The sequence below is a fragment of the Rutidosis leptorrhynchoides genome, chromosome 3 (genome assembly GCF_046630445.1).
Source record: "Rutidosis leptorrhynchoides isolate AG116_Rl617_1_P2 chromosome 3, CSIRO_AGI_Rlap_v1, whole genome shotgun sequence".
NCBI classification, from domain to species: domain Eukaryota; kingdom Viridiplantae; phylum Streptophyta; class Magnoliopsida; order Asterales; family Asteraceae; genus Rutidosis; species Rutidosis leptorrhynchoides.
In genome coordinates this window covers 583,496,758-583,518,757 of record NC_092335.1, presented here as the reverse complement: position 1 = coordinate 583,518,757, position 22,000 = coordinate 583,496,758, and the positions used below count along the sequence as shown (strand labels likewise).

Below are 22,000 nucleotides of genomic sequence, written 5' to 3'. Positions count from 1 at the left end.
TAGAAATCTGTCAACGAAAACGTTGGTGAAATCATAGGTTTAAGTAAGTAAGTGAGTAAAAGTAAGTAAGTCGAACCACAAGGTTTGCAAAGTTGAAATAATAGTAATACATTCTAAAAGTTAATATTCACGAGCACCCAATTATCAAAGCTTAACATTCCATCCATTGTATACCCCATCCATAGTGCTAGAACAAACACTGATTCTCGAAAATATATTTCATCCGTAGACGGTAGCGAACCGTCAAAGATGAGGGTTGTCAACCCATATGGCCATATAACATAAGTTCCCGCTTACACCCGTCAAGTGTAACTAATGATAATCGAATTGAGGATTTTTGTTCTAAACTCGTATGTAGAATGTTTGTTTTCCCGTTCTTGTGTTCACTTAATTCAAAAGAATCGTTTATGTTTTCTCATCCCAAATATAAGTTCAAAAAGAGTAAAAGTGGGACTATGATCTCACCTTGAGCGCAAGAGTTAATAAAGTACTTCAACGAGTAAACGCGTGCAAAGACAAAGCTAATCTCGACCTAAACAAGTAGGTTGTATCAATAACGATAGTCACGAAGGGTCAAAGTTGTTCAATTAGTCCTATGGCTCGACACGACTCGATTATGTAGCATGTGAAGAAAATTGTCAAGTTTCATGCAAGATACAAGTATAGAATCATGTTAGAAAGATTGCATAATTAATTGGTTAAGTTTGACAAAAAGTCAAACTTGGTCGGGTCAAAGTCAACGAAAAAGTCAACATGTTCGGGTCGGGTCCCGGACTATTTTTCTATGCTAATTATTCATATACAAGTATATTAGAACAAGTTTCATGTGAATCGGAGGTCGGTAGCTAGTCAAACATTTCACGTGAAATGGGACAAAGAGGTCAGAATCTGACCAGGCCAATCCGCGCGCCGCGCGGGGATGGGGCGCGCCGCGCCACCATCTGGGCAGAGAATTCTGGTCAGTTTTTCAAAGTATGCACGAACCAAAACCTTTTCCAACCCAACTCTTGACCCGCAAACACTTATAATGCCTATCATATATCGTTGGAAAGGTATTTTGACGAGGAATACAACTAAGCACTTATGGTCCAACAATAACATCATTTACAATAGCCGAAATCTCATCAAGCGAACAATAAAAGTCCATTTTCAAAGTTTCAAGTTCATCAATTGCATTTTGAGTTTCGGGAAACCAATTCACACATATGATATGCCGTTTTGAAGGTAATGAAGCATACATTACTACTAGACACTAACAATTAACATTCCATGACATTCAAGCATCCAAAAATTCATGTCAAGAACTATCAAACCCTAGTCAAACATCTCAAAATCAATAATCATGTTTTTGAAGTTTTCTTAATCAACCTACACATCAATTTGAAGCTAATGATGCTAGTAACACATTTAATACATGAACTTTAACAATTAAACAACTTTTAATCATCCAAAATCAAAGATTAAGCAAGCAATTTTCATATTCAAGCTAGTTACACCAAAAACAACAAATCGAGCATACAAATTACATACACGACATCACAATGAGCCATAGACACTAATTAACACACTTTTAAGTCAAGAACACAAATTTAAAGAAATCTAGTGTTTTAGAAATGTTACCCAAAATCGAAGTAGTTAGCATCAAATCGAAGAGGATGATGAGAGGATCAAGAATATGTAATTTATTTGGTTGCTAGCTCCCTAATCCGGATTTAGATGATGAATTTATGTTAGAAAGTTGAGAGGATTTGGAAGTATCAAAAGGAGAAAGAGAGAGATGAATGAGAGGAGGAGGTTGAAGGTTTGACTAGTTGACCTAGTCAAATCTTTGGCCTATTTGCAAGTTTGGTCCCTCTAGTTTCAAAGCGGGTGCGGGAAATAACCAAACGAATATTTAAAACGCTCGAGTAAACGGGTGACGTTATAATTAAATAACGAGGATATTATGAATGTTAGTTAACGAAAGATGCCAAATTAAATGACGAAAGATATTATTTAAAAAAAAAGACGGTGTTAAAATAAATTTAACGGAAAAACGCGGGATGTTACATTATCCACACCTCAAAAGAAATTTCGTCCCGAAATTTAGTTGGAAGTAATAGTCGATGTCTCTTACTCGAGACCTAGTGTAGTAACTCTACGAATGATTGAAGGTACTTTCTTGGACATTCCACGAATCCGGATAGTCGGGGTGTTACGTTGTATTAGGCTTGGTTTTACGATCCACAAGTTCAGCCGGTTTTTCCTATGAGGAGGAGTTTGTCATCAATAGTTGGTGCATCTAGAAGGATTGCACGTTCCTGTTCCGCAGGACACGTTTCTAAGTTTGTTACACGAAATGTAGGGTAAACGGAAACTTAATTGAGTCGGAAGTTCTAAACGATAGGAAGCGGTTCCAATACGCCCCAAGGTTTCAAAAGGTTCAATATTGCGGATATAGCCTTTCTCGATTTCCCAAAATGGATTACACCTTTCCAAGGTGCGGTTTCTCAATATTACGCGGTTACACACTGGGATTTGTGAGGTTTTCATCTAAGTTTGGTATGACTCTTTTGGGCGACTACGGGTCGTCTCGAGCCCTTCTCGGACTTGGATTATCTCAATTGTTGTTTCTTGGATGAGTTAAGATTCGGTGTTTTGTTTGCCACATGCTTTGGTCCAACGAATAGGGGTATGACATTAGCGGTCATATAGGGTTTCGGAAAGTGCGTGTGAACACACGAGTGGTAACTACTGTTGTAAGAGGGATCTACTAAAAGCGACCATGCAAGTTTGAAACATGTCTTTCGAAGACGTAAATCGTTCGTTTGTTTGGTTCGTCTGTTTGTGGGTGGTACGCGGTACTCATGTCTAAGCGGGTCTCCAAGGTTTCTTGTAAAACTAGAGGCGAAACGAGTATTTCGATACGGGATAATTGACAAAGATACTCCGCGTTGGAATAGAATCTCTTAAGATATGTTTGAACAAGTCAGTTAGGGTTCAAAAAATGTTCGTTAGGACTATTCACCCTCGTGGTGAATACTAATGTAATATGAGGAATTTCTCTATCCATGGAGAAATGTTACAAGGAGTTTCTTTAAACGGAAATGCGAGCGATAAAGATAGGAGTGAAATGAGGACTTAGAATAGGATGAGCTTGCATCTCGAGGTTGCCATAACGGGCCTCTAGTTGTCAAAAGTTGAAGTCTGAAAGAGAAACGAGATAGTACACATAGTTGTATAGTTCGGGGTTGAATGATAGTTGGCCGATTATCAGAAACACAAGGGCGTTAAGTCAAAGAAGAGTGAAGTATCGTTGGATTGTGTGTTATCTTAATTTTCAGTAATATCAGACGGTAACGGTGAAATAACAGAGGTATGTAGTGTGGTACGTGATGACGAGAATATTGATCGGATCCACAATTTAGTATTCGAATTCTTCGTGCAAAATAACGAATTTCCGTTCCGTTGATTTCTAGTCGAGGGAGTATGCCTTTCGGCGTCCAAGTAGAAATATTTCCATATTTGAGTCCCATCTGGTGTTGTACGAATTTAGCTAGAAATGTTGGTGTGAAGAATCACGCTCAAGGTTCGATCGCGGAGAGATTAAAGTCGTGTAACACGAGAAAAGTCAGAAATGAATTTTCGGTAAGAACCGGTGAGATCTAAGATTTTTACGAATACAAGTCTGAGTTGGGAGAGTTCCCTGATTACATGTGGCTTGATTTCGAGATTGATTGTAATGCCTTGACCATTAACATCATAGTCTAGAAAATTGGACTTAGTTGAATAAGTTAAGATGTCATCTATAAATACGATAACAGATTTGTCTAGATAAGTTTGCATACGTGGTTTAGGAGGTTCATGAATACGGATGGAGTCCTAAATAAATCGACGGTACTAAGAGAGATTTACAACTAACGTTGCGAGTTCGGAAGATGGCTTAGGAGACATCGTCTCCCTTAACCCCCAATTGATGATAACCGGAACGGAGGTCGTTTTGGAATACACACGGGATTCATGCAAGTAATCATGAGGTCATGGATGCGAGGGAGAGGGTATCGGTTTCCAACCGAAAATTACTCAGTTCACAATAATCTATACAAGATGATGGGGAAAACATTTTCTTTTTAATGAATAGGTTCCGAGCTCCCTAATTCTATAGGTGTCAAGTCAAAAGTCTTAACGTATATCCTCCAATAAAATTTATAGGCACACAATATTTTCCGTTGGTCACTTAAATTGCCTAAGTAGTGTCTAGGGGAAAAAGGTGAAGTGCAAAGAGTATGAGTCAGAGCCTTGATTATAAAACGTCTAACGGTAACCGAATCGAATAAACATGAAACGTGAGAATTTCGAGAAGAAACATACCCGTGACTAGTCTATCGTCGTCTCCGGCATCCTAGGCGTTGATGTTGAAAGTTTAACGGCGTGCGTTGGGGTTGATTTTCTTATTTGGGCATTCATTCCTAAAATGACCCGTTTGGCCACATGCGTAGCAAGTGACCGACTTTTGTGTGTTGGGTCCCTTTCGAGGGACGGGGGTGGCACTTCCACAATGTTTGTCGATGTGACCACTTCCTTGGCGCCGGTGGCGAAACCTGCCACATCCTTCAAAGTGATGCTTGTGGCATTCGTTACAAAAAGGTAGTTTTCCGGCATACCCTTTCTTGTCGCCGGGGAAAAAGGGCTCTTTGGTGAAGTTGTTATTGTTGCGGTTGCTTGATTGGGAGGCTTCCCATTTTCTTTTGTTGTTACTCGGGTGGTTCTCGACCATTGGTGCCGGTGCTTCCATTTCATTCGCCGTTTCTAAAGTTTGGCGGGCCTTGGTTAAAGCCTCTTGTATGTTAGTGGGTTGGGATGCCATTACCCCGTGTTGAATGCTCTTAGGGAGGCCATCCATGTAAAGTTCGACTCTTAGGGATTCGGGAGTCATGAGATTTGGACACATTGAGACTAGTTCGGTGAACCGTTGATTATAAGTTTCGAGGTCGTTCCCGACCGTTTTTAAATTCCTTAGACCCTGTTCGAGCCTTCGAGTCTCGTCGCGCAGAAAATATTCGGTGATCATTCTTTCTCTTAATTCGGTCCATGAGAGTGTGTGGGCTTCATCGATACCCACCGATTGTACGTACTTGTTCCACCACGAAAGAGCAATGCCAGTGAAAGTGAGGGTGGAAAACTTGACCTTATCTTGGTCTCGACAACCGCTTGTGTTAAAAACGGTCTCCATTTGTTCAAACCATCGGGTGAGAACAACCGGTCCTCCGGTTCCATCGAAGGTGGGAGGGTTGTACTTCATGAAGTTCTTGTAGGAGCAACCTTCGCTTGAATTACCGGCTCCACGATTGGTGTTGTTGGAAAAGTGATCGGCCACGGCCGTACCCACGGCGGTGGTTATCATTCGTTGAAGAGCTTGTTCTAGAGTTTCGAGAGGGGTATTGTGTTGACCTTGGTGAGCCATTGTTCCTTCATGACACAAGAATATCGTTGATTAGTATTCTTAACAATACTAACTGTGATATGGAATAAGGATAGAGAGAAAATTTTTCCTTGACTCGCCTTAAATTCTTTATGTCATAATGTCGGAACGTCCATGTGAATCACCGTAATATAATCCCGGAAATTATATTACCCTGATTCTCATGTGCATTTAACATTACTTCATAAAGTCAAGGTGGCGCGTCAACAAAATTTATCAACGTAAGATCAAGATCGAATACGAGTTAGATATGATAGAAGACTTCGAGTATAAATGCACAAATAGTCAAGTAATTCCTACTTCAGTCTATATGCCGGTTGTAGTCTAGATTCACCTATGTACCCTATGACTCAGGGTGGACACAAATGAACTCTAAATCCCTACAACCAAGGCTCTGATACCACTTGTAGCGACCCCGACAAATCGTCAAGTGACGGCGTCGTCTACATGGGTCCCATTACCTGGTCATAAGTCTTTATGACAACGTTTGACCAAAATATGTCGCCTTCATTTCAACATAAAGATTGTTTCCAAAGTTTAAAAGAATTGTTCAACCAAAAGTTAAGTTACAAGGTTATAAGTACAAATGAAATCTAGGCGACACGGTTTAAAGTAAAGTCATAAGACGCTCCATGAAATGCATGTATACTCGATATCCAATGCAAGTATCAAATAATGAGCGAAAGCATGTATCACATATCGTGCAAGACCTGAGAAAAACATAGAAATCTGTCAACGAAAATGTTGGTGAAATCATAGGTTTAAGTAAGTAAGTGAGTAAAAGTAAGTAAGTCGAACCACAAGGTTTGCAAAGTTGAAATAATAGTAATACATTCTAAAAGTTAATATTCACGAGCACCCAATTATCAAAGCTTAACATTCCATCCATTGTATACCCCATCCATAGTGCTAGAACAAACACTGATTCTCGAAAATATATTTCATCCGTAGACGGTAGCGAACCGTCAAAGATGAGGGTTGTCAACCCATATGGCCATATAACATAAGCTCCCGCTTACACCCGTCAAGTGTAACTAATGATAATCGAATTGAGGATTTTTGTTCTAAACTCGTATGTAGAATGTTTGTTTTCCCGTTCTTGTGTTCACTTAATTCAAAAGAATCGTTTATGTTTTCTCATCCCAAATATAAGTTCAAAAAGAGTAAAAGTGGGACTATGATCTCACCTTGAGCGCAAGAGTTAATAAAGTACTTCAACGAGTAAACGCGTGCAAAGACAAAGCTAATCTCGACCTAAACAAGTAGGTTGTATCAATAACGATAGTCACGAAGGGTCAAAGTTGTTCAATTAGTCCTATGGCTCGACACGACTCGATTATGTAGCATGTGAAGAAAATTGTCAAGTTTCATGCAAGATACAAGTATAGAATCATGTTAGAAAGATTGCATAATTAATTGGTTAAGTTTGAAAAAAAGTCAAACTTGGTCGGGTCAAAGTCAACGAAAAAGTCAACATGTTCGGGTCGGGTCCCGGACTATTTTTCTATGCTAATTATTCATATACAAGTATATTAGAACAAGTTTCATGTGAATCGGAGGTCGGTAGCTAGTCAAACATTTCACGTGAAATGGGACAAAGAGGTCAGAATCTGACCAGGCCAATCCGCGCGCCGCGCGGGGATGGGGCGCGCCGCGCCACCATCTGGGCAGAGAATTCTGGTCAGTTTTTCAAAGTATGCACGAACCAAAACCTTTTCCAACCCAACTCTTGACCCGCAAACACTTATAATGCCTATCATATATCGTTGGAAAGGTATTTTGACGAGGAATACAACTAAGCACTTATGGTACAACAATAACATCATTTACAATAGCCGAAATCTCATCAAGCGAACAATAAAAGTCCATTTTCAAAGTTTCAAGTTCATCAATTGCATTTTGAGTTTCGGGAAACCAATTCACACATATGATATGCCATTTTGAAGGTAATGAAGCATACATTACTACTAGACACTAACAATTAACATTCCATGACATTTAAGCATCCAAAAATTCATGTCAAGAACTATCAAACCCTAGTCAAACATCTCAAAATCAATAATCATGTTTTTGAAGTTTTCTTAATCAACCTACACATCAATTTGAAGCTAATGATGCTAGTAACACATTTAATACATGAACTTTAACAATTAAACAACTTTTAATCATCCAAAATCAAAGATTAAGCAAGCAATTTTCATATTCAAGCTAGTTACACCAAAAACAACAAATCGAGCATACAAATTACATACACGACATCACAATGAGCCATAGACACTAATTAACACACTTTTAAGTCAAGAACACAAATTTAAAGAAATCTAGTGTTTTAGAAATGTTACCCAAAATCGAAGTAGTTAGCATCAAATCGAAGAGGATGATGAGAGGATCAAGAATATGTAATTTATTTGGTTGCTAGCTCCCTAATCCGGATTTAGATGATGAATTTATGTTAGAAAGTTGAGAGGATTTGGAAGTATCAAAAGGAGAAAGAGAGAGATGAATGAGAGGAGGAGGTTGAAGGTTTGACTAGTTGACCTAGTCAAATCTTTGGCCTCTTTGCAAGTTTGGTCCCTCTAGTTTCAAAGCGGGTGTGGGAAATAACCAAACGAATATTTAAAACGCTCGAGTAAACGGGTGACGTTATAATTAAATAACGAGGATATTATGAACGTTAGTTAACGAAAGATGCCAAATTAAATGACGAAAGATATTATTTAAAAAAAAAGACGGTGTTAAAATAAATTTAACGGAAAAACGCGGGATGTTACACCAATATTTAAAACCGGACCGAACCAACTAAATCGATACGGTCCGGTCGGTTTTCAAGGTTTGGCGATTTTGTGAACACCCTTACTAACAACAACTTTTACAGTAATAGCAGACTCATCTTCTACATATTTGAAGCTAGACTTCACTGAATTTGTAAATTTGTTTATTTCCACTAATTTCTTTCAAATATAGATGAATTTAAAAAAAAAACTTGGAACTTTCTTTAGCTCTTTTTATCACTATTCAACCTTAAAGTATACCTTTTCTTTATGGGGTATCTTTCAAAAATGTCATTCCTTCAACTCAAAGTCAAACTGATTCACTAGATATTGTTCATGTGGGTAGAGAAAAAAGAAGAAAAATAAACCTTCAAAGCTCCTGTAATAATTGAGTTGCAACCGAGAGAATATACATCAGGCCAAATTGAAAAGCCCCAAATTAAAAAGCCCTAATTTGGAGGTGCTATTAGAGAAGGAGGGTTATAAATGATTTTAGGACTTGCCCAATTCTCTTCATGCTGCCCGCACATTTTTTTATTTTTTGGTTCGAACAGACTCAATTTTGTTCACATGTGTCATCAAATTGTTCGACTATATAGTTCTCACAGTGCTCAATTAAAAATAGTTCGCATTTGATTCATATATATATATATATATATATATATATATATATATATATATATATATATATATATATATATATATATATATATATATATATATATATATATTTAATCAAGAGGGAAGCACTTTTTTGGGGGGAAGTGGGGGGAAGTAATTTTTTTTTTGTTTTTTAAAAAAACTTTGTTCGCGAACATTATAGATTAGATGAAAATATGAACATTTAAAAAAAACACTTTGTGATGAATGTCATTATTTTGGCGGGAAAGCGCTCGAAGAAAAAAATAGAAACATTCAATGCATTGAATGTTTTGCTGCTGAGTTTTTTTTTTAGGGGTTAGAAATTAGGGTTTAGAAATTATGGGCTTATAAATTAGGGTTTAGCTATTAGGGTTTAGAAATTAGGCTTTTGGGTTTAGAAATTAGGGTTTAGGGTTTAGAAATTAGGGTTTAGATTGAATATTTTAACACGAACGGTTTAGAGTTTAGGGTTTAGGGTTTAGGGTTGAGGGTTTACGGGTCGTAAACCCTCAACCCTAAATCCTAAACCCTAAACTCTAAATCGGGCTAAATTCGAAAAAAACACTTCACACAAGATGAAAACAAAATGATACAAATAAACTCAGCAGCAAAACATTCATTGCATTGAATATTTTTATTTTTTTCTTCGAGCGTTTTCTCGCCAAAATAATGACATTCATCACTAAATGTCTTTTTTAAATGTTCATATTTTCATCTAATCTATAATGTTTGTGAACAAAGTTTTTTCAAAAAACGGAAAAAAAAAATTGCTTCCCCCTTCTCCCATAAAAGTGCTTCCCTCTTGATTATGACCATATATATATATATATATATATATATATATATATATATATATATATATATATATATATATATATATATATATATATAGGGAAGGAATCCCCTGAGAACTCCAATCTTGTGAGAACCTGAGAACTCATAGTCGAGGAAAAAAGTACGGCCGAACAATTTTGTTGAACAAGGACGAACAATTTTGTTGTATTAGAACAAATTTGAGCTGCATCTTTATTTTGTAGAACAAATAATTGTAGAACAACAAATTGTAGAACATGTTCGAATTAGTCAAAAATTGCTCGAATTCATCTATTTTTGTTGGGCTCTAGTGTTTTTGTTCGAATATCACCATATTCTACAAGCACAAAATCAAATTTGGTTCTACATTTTTGTTCTACACACTTTCACCTGTTTTTTTTTTTTTTTTTTTCAAAAATCAACATTTTTTTTTTTTAATTTAGCCCGATTTAGAGTTTAGGGTTTAGGGTTTTCGGGTTTACTCCATAAACCCTCAACCCTAAACCCTAAACCCTAAACTCTAAACCTTTCGTGTAAAAAACTCATTCTAAACCCTAAATCTAAATCCTAAACCCTAAAATCTAAACCCTAAATCCTAAAATCTAAACCCTAAATCTAAACCCTAACTTAATTTGATGAAATTGATGTAGAACAAGTGTAGAACAGCATGTTCTACATGCTGTTCTACATCATGTTCTACATAAAAGCAAACAATGCATCTAAACCCTAAAAATAAAAATTGCTCGACTATGGCAATTTTTTGTTCGGCCGCCTAATTTTTTTTGCTCGAATACCTAGTTCTCAGGGTTCTCATTCCTAAAATGTTCTCATTTGATCCCTCTACTATATATATATATATATATATATATATATATATATATATATATATATATATATATATATATATATATATATATATATATATATATATATATATGGGCAGGATCAATGGAGAAGTAACCAAGTGGGGGGAATATTATTATTTAGGTGGGAAAACGATTGACAAAAATAACATTCAAGATAATATTGATCGTGAAAAATGTTAACGCTTTTTTTCATGTTTTGTGAAGTAAAATTTAGCCCGATTTAGGGTTTAGGGTTTAAGGTTTGGTGTTTTGGGTTTAGTCCCTAAACCCAAAACCCCAAACCTTAAACCCTAAACCCTAAACTCTAAACCGTTCGTGTTAAAAACTCAATCTAAATCCTAAATCTAAACCCTAAACCCTAAATTTCTAAACCCTAATATCTAAACCCTAATATCTAAACCCTAACATACGCTCGAAAAACACGATAATTGTTATATATTACTTCTTCGAGCGTTTTCTCGCCAAAATAAAAACATTTATCATAAAGTGTTTTTATTAAATGTTCATATTTTCATCCAATCTATAATATTCGTGAACAAAGTTTTTTCAAAAAACGAAAATAAAAAATAAAATTTGATTCCCCCCGCTTCCCCCGATTGGTTACTTCACCCTTTCTAATGAGCCTCATTCATACGAATGAGCCTTTGAACATTACCAGTCACATATGCTTCTGTAACTGGCCACTTTCATGTGCATACATCAACTAGCAACTAGGTGTACAATAAAAAAAACATTTGTAATTTATTCATCCACGACCATGCAATAAATATGCATCACTTAATTATACCATTATCGATCGACTGGCAAATAATATCAAAGAAAAAATATGGGCCAAGCAAAAATAATTATAATATCCTACCTTTTTTATCACCGTATGTTTAATTTGGGTGGCAATTTGGTGAATAAGTTGATTGATTTGGGTCAAACATGTCAACATTTTGATAGGTCGATTTTGAATGAAATGAGCTGGTCAATTTTAGTACAAGTATGACTTCAATAAAATAGAACAATTTGAGTTGATTAATTATAAACTACTTGATTGATTGCCCCCGAGAATTTGATAGGGAGAAAACCTAGAAGAATGGCCTTAATTAACTCAAACCAGACTTGCAGAAACGTACATGTTGCAATTCATATTAGAAATTCTACGTTAGCAAAGTTCAATTTTACTGAATTATAATTTAAAAAAAAAAAAAAAAACCATTTAAGAATCAAATTGTTTGATGCATTTGGAGCAAGAACCGAAAGCAGAAAGTTCATTCAAAAAAAAAAGGACATGATTAAACTAAAATAGAACATCAGGGATTTAAAAAAAAAGTACATCAAGTGCTTAGCTTTAAAATCTTCAGTTGATGCTCAAGCCCTTTACTCAAAGTAGAAGATATCATTGAAGCTTTAAGCATTCTTATTCCCTGCAAACAAAAAGATACCATTAATAAACAAAATCGTTATCATGTACGTAAGCATGATCATGTAGTTATACATCAAACGAAAAATAAACTCATGGTTTATGTCATACCTCTTTCAAGCCAATGCTAACCTTGTGTCTCTCAATGTCCTTAAGAGGAACATTACACTTGCTTAATATGTTCATAGGTGAAATAGTTGAGGATGAGGTTATGACCAAGTCATCCGTTAACATGAACATCCCACTACACTTTAACAATTCTTTGCCAACTCTTGGATCGTTTAGATCCATAGTCAGACCCGGGAATGAATATGACAAGAACGAATCGGAATTTACCTTATCATTGTCACTGCTATTTTTATCTAAACGAATTCTAGGAAATTCACTGCAAGATAAAAGAAAAAACTGATTTTTTGTAGAATATTGCTGTCCGAAATGAGTTTTTAGTAAGATATCCTTCATATATATTGCCCTAAAATATGTCACATTGATATCCGATATGCTTTTATAAAGATTGTCCATACAGACTAGAGAAGAGTTACCACTCATTAGTTGACCGATTACAGTTCCTAAGGAGATAGCAAAGAAGCCAGAAATAAAATCAACAAAATCTCCTTCTGCTTCTCCAAATAAAAACTTTTTGGTTGACTTTTGCAAAAAAACATGCAAGAACAATTTAGGTTCTTCTATTTCATCGAACGATGTACAATGATCAAAGATACCATGTTGAGATATAATTAGATCTCGAGACGGATATAAAACTAGATACGTTAGCGGAGAATTGCATGACAATGACAATCCAAGAAGATCGATAATCTAAAATAAACAATAAGAAACATTTATTTACCTTATATACTAAACCCCATACGGGTTTTGTTCGTTTTGACCCCAACCCCCCACAAAAAATGCCAAAACGACAATAGTGGAAAAGGAGGAGAAAAAAATCAAACAGCCCCTCAGCTTTTTCCCAACTTTCAAATCCAACCCCTCTTTCAGGGGTTAAACATAAACCCCATACGGGTTTTGTTCGTTTTGACCCCAACCCCCCACAAAAAATGCCAAAACCACAATAGTGGAAAAGGAGGAGAAAAAAACCAAATAGCCCCTCAGCTTTTTCCCAACTTTCAAATCCAACCCCTCTTTCAGGGGTTAAACATGAAACTTAATATTTTAATTAAAAATCTTAATTAAACTTCACCCATATTTTTAACGGGACATATCTTTCCGCTCGTCTCGCGTTAAATTTTTTCGAACACAACGGGACTAACTATACGCGAAACGGACACTTCTAAAAAAAACGCTAAATATCTCGGATATATTTAATACATACACACACCTAGGTACTATCTATTCTGTAAATACATAACGCTCCGTTAACTATGAATGCGCAACCCAGAAGCCCCGCAGCATCGCGCGGGCCCATTTTGCTAGTTTAGATGTATTAGAAAAGTTAAAAACATATGTATGAATGGAATAAATCAATATATGTTACCTGTTGATAACCAAGATCAACTGTTTTCTCCTCTATATGACTTGAATCGGTAACTTCAAGATCTATGAGCAATTGAATGCAACAACCAGGTGTATACGGCATAACCCGAAGATCATCGGTAACAATAAAAGTAGAAACATCAGAAACAAATACACCACCTCCATCACAAGTATCAATATCCTTAAAAGGGATTTCTCGATTTATTTTTGCGCCACAAGTATCACACCTAGCATTACAAACATTACTGAACTTTGTATTGTATTGAATACAATACGAACTTTGACATACAAAGTACTTTTTAGACTCCGTGTCATCAATATTAACTTTAAGCTTTCTGCAAAGATCGTAAGATGGACTTCTGGGATTCAAAATAGAATACTTGCATTCTTCGTTGAAGAAGAAACAATCGGGAAGATTGACTAAACTTTGGTACAAATTGTTTATGCTCTTAAATGCTTCCATATTTCTTTTATAGGATTGTTTATTTAACAGTCGCACAATTGAGGCCAAGGGCAATGTCATGAAGCTGAACAGAACATCAACAAAAGTGTGATCAGCTTCAGCATACACCACTTTATTTTTCTGTTTGTCCACTGTTACTTTTATTGATATTTTGGATTCATTTGACATTGTAGAAGCGATGATTTTGAAATTGAAACAAGAGAGATGTATGTGATACTTTTACGGAGATTTTAGAATGATGTGTTTAGTACAAGACTCAAAGATTGCTATTTAACTGTTTGAATGAATTCAATTCAACTATTTCAAGTAGATGAAAAAGCATGTAATTAATGTATTAATTACTACTACGTAATTTATCGCTTTTATAGGTGATGACTGTTAGTATTAAATTCTATGGTTTCTTTTGATACGTTGAAACTTGCAGGCGACTTCTTGGTAACCATGTACTAACTGCATGCGAATCCCAATGACTACGTACCCTAGTTGGCTTCAAATTAAAGGATTGTATTTCAAGCGATTTTAACTTTTGAGCTGGAAAGAGAATGTGATACATCTGTCAAATTAAATACCTATATATACTAAATACTATGTTTTGAGTCCGTGCATTTGTACGGCTACTCAAAAAACTGTTTCAAATGAATCAATTATTTTACGACGCTTAATGTTCATTTTCAGAACCAATCGTTTGAAATGAAGTTGATTTTGTTTTTTCCAAGCATTTTTTACTTTTTCAAGCTTTATAAAAGGAATGTGGTTAAAGCTTAAACTCGTTTCAGTTTATATACGGAGTAGTATTAATTAATTCTATTTAAGTAATAATATTAAATTAATAAATATTATTTAGCTCCTTAATTTTTGGATAATTATGAAAGAGACATGTGGATTTTACACTTGTCACAATTAGCTACAATTAAGGTGCTAATGACATGTCATGTTTTTTAAATTCTCTTTTATATAAATAATATATATATATATATATATATATATATATATATATATATATATATATATATATATATATATATATATATATATATATATATATATATATATATATATAGGGCAGGATCAATGGAGAAGTAACCAATCGGGAGAAGCGGGAAGCAAATTTTTTTTTCGTTTTTTTGAATTTTTTTTCCGGCATCAAGATCACACGAAAATATGAATATTTAGAAAAGATACTTCGTGATAATTGTTATTATTTAGGCGGGAAAACGATCGACAACAATAACATTCAAGATAATATTGTTCGTGAAGAATGTGAACGTTTTTTTTTCCATGTTTTGAGAAGTAAAATTTAGCCCGATTTAGAGTTTAGGGTTTAGGGTTTTGGTGTTTTTTTAAACCCAAAACACCAAACCCTAAACCCTAAACTCTAAACCGTTCGTGTTAAAAGCTCAATCTAAATCCTAAATCTAAACCCTAAATCTAAACCCTAAACCCTAAATTTCTAAACCCTAATATCTAAACCCTATAAACCCTAATATCTAAAACCTCAACATACGCTCGAAAAACACGATAATTGTTATATATATTACTTCTTCGAGCGTTTTTTCGCCAAAATAAAAACATTTATCACAAAGTGTCTTTACTAAATGTTCATATTTTCATCCAATCTATAATGTTCGTGAACAAAGTTTTTTCAAAAAACGAAGAAAAAAAATTAGTAGAGACACTTTGTGGTAGGATCAAGAGGGAAGTAACCAATCGGGGGGAAGCGGGGGGAAGCAAAAACTTTTTTTCGTTTTTTGAATAAACTTTGTTCACGAACATTATAGATGGGATGAAAATATGAACATTTAGTAGAGACACTTTGTGATAAATGTTTTTATTTTGGCGGGAAAACGCTCGTAGAAGTAATATATAACAATTATCGTGTTTTTCGAGCGTATGTTGAGGTTTTAGCTATTGGGGTTTAGATATTAGGGTTTATAGGGTTTAGATATTAGGGTTTAGAAATTTAGGGTTTAGGGTTTAGATTTAGGGTTTAGATTTAGGATTTAGATTGAGTTTTTAACACGAACGGTTTAGAGTTTAGGGTTTAAGGTTTAGGGTTTAGGGTTTGGTGTTTTGAGTTTATGGAATAAACCCTAAACCCTAAACTCTAAATCGGGCTAAATTTTACTTCACAAAACATGAAGAAAAAAAACGTTCATATTCTTCACGAACAATATTATCTTGAATGTTATTTTTGTCGATCATTTTCCCGCCTAAATAATAACATTCATCACGAAGTGTCTCTTCTAAATGTTCATATTTTCATGTGATCTTGATGCCAGAAAAAAAAATTTCAAAAATAACGAAATAAAAATTTTTTTTGCTTCCCCCCGCTCCCCCGATTAGTTACTTCCCCATTGATACTGCCCCTATATATATATATATATATATATATATATATATATATATATATATATATATATATATATATATATATATAGTACTACCCGAGTTTTTAAGGGATGAGGGTAATTTGAAAAAATATTTAAGGGAGTTATGTCCTTTCAAAATTATTTATAATGTAGTGACTCGAACTTTTCTATGTTTATATATATATATTAAATGAAATTGTTATTTACATGATTAAGTGTTTCCAACATATTAAGCAATCAAACTTTTTAAGACTTGATTAATTGAAATAGGTTTCATATAGACAATTGACCACCCAAGTTAACCGGTAATTCACGAACGTTAAAACTTGTAAAAACTATATGATGACATATATATGGTTATATATATAGTTAACATGATATTATGATAAGTAAACATATCATTAAGTATATTAATAATGAACTACATATGTAAAAACAAGACTACTAACTTAATGATTTTGAAACGAGACATATATGTAACGATTATCGTTGTAACGACATTTAATGTATATATATCATATTAAGAGATATTCGTACATCATAATATCATGATAATATAATAATTTAAAATCTCATTTGATATTATAAACATTGGATTAACAACATTTAACAAGATCGTTAACCTAAAGGTTTCAAAACAACACTTACATGTAACGACTAACGATGACTTAACGACTTAGTTAAAATGCATATACATGTAGTGTTTTAATATGTATTCATACACTTTTGAAAGACTTCAATACACTTATCAAAATACTTCTACTTAACAAAAATGCTTACAATTACATCCTCGTTCAGTTTCATCAACAATTCTACTCGTATGCACCCGTATTCGTACTCGTACAATACACAGCTTTTAGATGTATGTACTATTGGTATATACACTCCAACGATCAGCTCTTAGCAGCCCATGTGAGTCACCTAACACATGTGGGAACCATCATTTGGCAACTAGCATGAAATATCTCATAAAATTACAAAAATATGAGTAATCATTCATGACTTATTTACATGAAAACAAAATTACATATCCTTTATATCTAATCCATACACCAACGACCAAAAACACCTACAAACACTTTCATTCTTCAATTTTTTTCATCTAATTGATCTCTCTCAAGTTCTATCTTCAAGTTCTAAGTGTTCTTCATAAATTCTACAAGTTCTAGTTTCATAAAATCAAGAATACTTCCAAGTTTGCTAGCTTACTTCCAATCTTGTAGAGTGATCATCCAACCTCAAGAAATCTTTCTTATTTACAGTAAGATATCTTTCTAATATAAGGTAATACTCATATTCAAACTTTAATTCAATTTCTATAACTATAACAATCTTATTTCGAGTGGAAATCTTACTTGAAATTGTTTTCGTGTCATGATTCTGCTTCAAGAACTTTCAAGCCATCCAAGGATCCTTTGAAGCTAGATCCATTTTTATCATTTACAGTAGGTTTATCCAAGGAACTTGAGGTAGTAATGATGTTCATAACATCATTCAATTCATACATAAAAAGCTGTCTTATTCAACGTTATAAACTTGTAATCACTAGAACATAGTTTAGTTAATTCTAAACTTGTTCGCAAATAAAGTTAATCCTTCTAACTAGACTTTTAAAATCAACTAAACAAATGTTCTATATCTATATGATATGCTAACTTAATGATTTAAAACCCAGAAACACGATAAACACCATAAAACTGGATATACGCCGTCGTAGTAAAACCGGGGGCTGTTTTGGTTGGGATAATTAAAAGCTAAGAAGAACTTTGATTTAAAAGCTATACTTATGGAAAAATGATTTTTCTTATGAACATGAAACTATATCCAAAAATCATGGTTAAACTCAAAGTGAAAGTATGTTTTTCAAAATGGTCATCAAGATGTCGTTCTTTCGACGGAAATGACTACCTTTTTTAAAAATGACTTGTAACTTGTATTTCCGACTATAAACTTATACTTTTTCTATTTAGATTCATAAAGTTAAGTTCAATACGAAACCGTGGCCACTAGAATCACTTAAAATGGATTAGAAACGAAGAAATTGCGAGTAAAACAAGATTGATAAAAACTACTCATTTTACCTACGTGAAAGTTAGTAATAAATCTATTCCAACCATAACATAATCAACTTATATTGTATATTATGTAATCTTGAGATACCATAGACACGTATACAATGTTTCGACCTATCATGTCGACCCATCTATATATATTGCGGAACAACCATAGACACTCTATATGTGAATGTTGGAGTTAGCTATACAGGGTTGAGGTTGATTCCAAAATATATATATAGTTTGAGTTGTGATCAATACTGAGATACGTATACACTGGATCATGGATTGATTCAAGATAATATTTATCGATTTATTTCTGTACATCTAACTGTGGACAACTAGTTGTAGGTTACTAACGAGGACAGCTGACTTAATAAACTTAAAACATCAAAATGTATTAAAAGTATTGTAAATATATTTTGAACATACTTTGATATATATGTATATATTGTTATAGGTTCGTGAATCAACCAGTGGCCAAGTCTTACTTCCCGACGAAGTAAAAATCTGTGAAAGTGAGTTTTAGTCCCACTTTTAAAATCTAATATTTTTGGGATGAGAATACATGCAGGTTTTATAAATGATTTACAAAATAGACACAAGTACGTGAAACTACATTCTATGGTTGAATTATCGAAATCAAATATGCCCCTTTTTATTAAGTCTGGTAATCTAAGAATTAGGGAACAGACACCCTAATTGACGCGAATCCTAAAGATAGATCTATTGGGCCTAACAAACCCCATCCAAAGTACCGGATGCTTTAGTACTTCATTATTTATATCATATCCGAAGGGTGTCCCGAAATGATGGGGGTATTCTTATATATGCATCTTGTTAATGTCGGTTACCAGGTGTTCACCATATGAATGATTTTTATCTCTATGTATGGGATGTATATTGAAATATGAAATCTTGTGGTCTATTGTTACGATTTGATATATATAGGTTAAACCTATAACTCACTAACATTTTTGTTGACCTTTAAAGCATGTTTATTCTCAGGTGAATACTAAGAGCTTCCGCTGTTGCATAATTAAATAAGGACAAGATTTGGAGTCCATGTTTGTATGATACTGTGTAAAAACTGCATTCAAGAAACTGATTTCGATGTAACATATTTGTATTGTAAACCATTATGTAATGGTCGTGTGTAAACAGGATATTTTAGATTATCATTATTTGATAATCTACGTAAAGCTTTTTAAACCTTTATTTATGAAATAAAGGTTATGGTTTGTTTTAAAAATGCATGCAGTCTTTGAAAAACGTCTCATATAGAGGTCAAAACCTCGCAACGAAATCAATTAATATGGAACGTTTTTAATCAATAAGAACGGGACATTTCAGTTGGTATCAGAGCATTGGTCTTAGAGAACCAGAATTTTTCATTAGTGTGTCTTATCGAGTTTATTAGGATGCATTAGTGAGTCTGGACTTCGACCGTGTTTACTTGAAAAATGATTGCTTAACAAATTTTGTTGGAAACTATATATTTTTAACATGTGAATATTATGTGATATATTAATCTCTTAACGCGTTTGATATTATGTGATAGATTTCTACCTCTAGAACAAGTCACATTGACTCACCTAATAATAATGAAGAGTTAAATATAAATTGGAATGATTCGTGGACTGATTCACAAGTTCCCGAAGAGGAACCGGAAGAAGAATCGAAACCGGAAGAAGAATTGGAACCGGAGGAGGAGGAACCGGAAGAAGAAATAGAACCGGTGGGGGAAATAATAAAACGGTTAAGTAAAAAAAAATCCCCAACCAACCAACCAAGGTTAATTATGGTCAACGGTGTTTCCGCCAAGGAAGCAAAATATTGGGAGGATTACCAATTCTCTGATGAATCGGATCCCGACGAGGATTCCGATGATGTTATAGAAATTACCCCAACTGAATTTAAAAAGGAAAAAGAGAACAATAAGGGAAAGGGCATAAAAATAGAGAAATCTGATTCCAACCCCGATGAACTTTATATGTATCGTCAACACCCGTATTTCTTAAGTTGTAACAATAACCCGAGAACCTCTAAACCACCAGGTTTTTCTAGACCAATGTGGAAAACGACGGCTCGTATTAGGGGAACATCATTTATCCCTAAAAACTTAGCAAAAAGAACCAAGTTCGAAAAAGAAGAAACGAGTGAGTCGGAATAAGATAGTTGTATTTGTGCGGTGTAATATATGTAATATAGTGTGCTTATGCTTTACGATATATGTAAAAAATTGCTTGTATTAATAAGTATCTTTTATGAATCTAACTCTTGTCTATTTTACAGTATAAAAACACAAAATGGATAGACAACCCAATATTTTAGAAGACTTACCCGGAGACATGATTGATGAAATCTTGTCTAAAGTCGGTCAGAATTCCTCGGCACAACTATTTATGGCAAAATTAGTTTGTAAGACATTCGAAGAACGTTCCAAGAATGCCTTGGTTTATAAAAGGCTTTCGTTTGAAACATGGGGGATATTACATTGGGAAACCCATAAGTTACGATGTGTTTACTTTGACGCATATATTGCGGGGAACCCAAAGGCTATTTTACGCAACGGGTTAAGAAATTATTTTGACTCAATATATCTGAATATACGACTTCGTGATTTAGAAAAAGCGGCTAACATGAAACATAAAGAAGCATGTTATGCTTATGGGTTAGTAATGTTCGCTTCTCACCAAAGTGAGAACAAGAACATCAGGCTACAACTATTAAACAAAACATTCCCACAAGTGACGGAGTCGGTAATTGGGGTAAGAAATGAGGTTTTTAGGTTATTACGAGACTGTTGGTCATTACGTAACATTCATCCTTTTGACGACGTTACAACACGTTGTCATACTATCGGTCACAACGCTTACGTTCCACAAGACCAAGGATGGGAAGTGGTATTAGTAAAACTAGAATGCATGACTTGTTTCTGGACGTATGAATTACGTGTCTTTGTTATCTTTGCTGAACGCCTTATTTATTAACTAGAATTATCTTCGCAACTACTTTGTATCAAAGTTTTATGTGCTATATTTTATGCTATATGTAAAATAGCGGTATTGTAAGTTTGCAAGTTATTGTATAAAGGTTTGAATATGATATTTTTTTTGTGATTAGTTTTTCATATAGAATTGTAGTAGTTGAAATAGTATGTTAGCTACTAAGTATGAACTTAACGGGTAGGTACTACCCGAATTAAAGAGTATAAAATGCTAATATGAAGAAAGAGCTTTTATAAATAAGTTCATATTACGCTACGAAATACTATTGACTACTCTTGATATTCTATATGATTAACTCGTTTCATTTGACTATTTTGAAGAAAATGGCACCGACTACTCGACACACCTTGAATATGAGCGAAGAAGAATTTCATGCCTTTCTTGCTTCAAACATAGCCGCAGTACAGGCTGCGCTACATACCAACAATAACCTTGGATCTAGCAGTACAGGAAATCGTGTATGATGCACCTACAAAGAATTCACTGCCTACAAAGCTTTGGAATTTGATGGAACCGAAGGACCGATTGGATTGAAACGGTGGACTGAGAAGGTCAAATCGGTGTTTGCCATAAGTAAGTGTACTGAAGAGGACAAAGTGAAGTACGCTACGCATACCTTCACAGGTTCTACATTAACATGGTGGAATACCT

General features: G+C 34.4%; 1 protein-coding gene across 1 annotated transcript; it reads right to left on the bottom strand.

The window, feature by feature from the left end:
• Positions 1–11,875: 11,875 nt before the first annotated feature.
• LOC139902147 (uncharacterized) lies at positions 11,876–14,083 on the bottom strand. Its single transcript, XM_071884799.1, has 3 exons — positions 13,454–14,083; positions 12,073–12,777; positions 11,876–11,965 (listed from the first exon to the last, which is right to left on the bottom strand). Exons 1-3 carry the CDS (start codon positions 14,081–14,083, stop codon positions 11,876–11,878), a joined length of 1,425 nt encoding a protein of 474 aa, XP_071740900.1.
• Between the last annotated feature and the right edge of the window lie 7,917 nt (positions 14,084–22,000).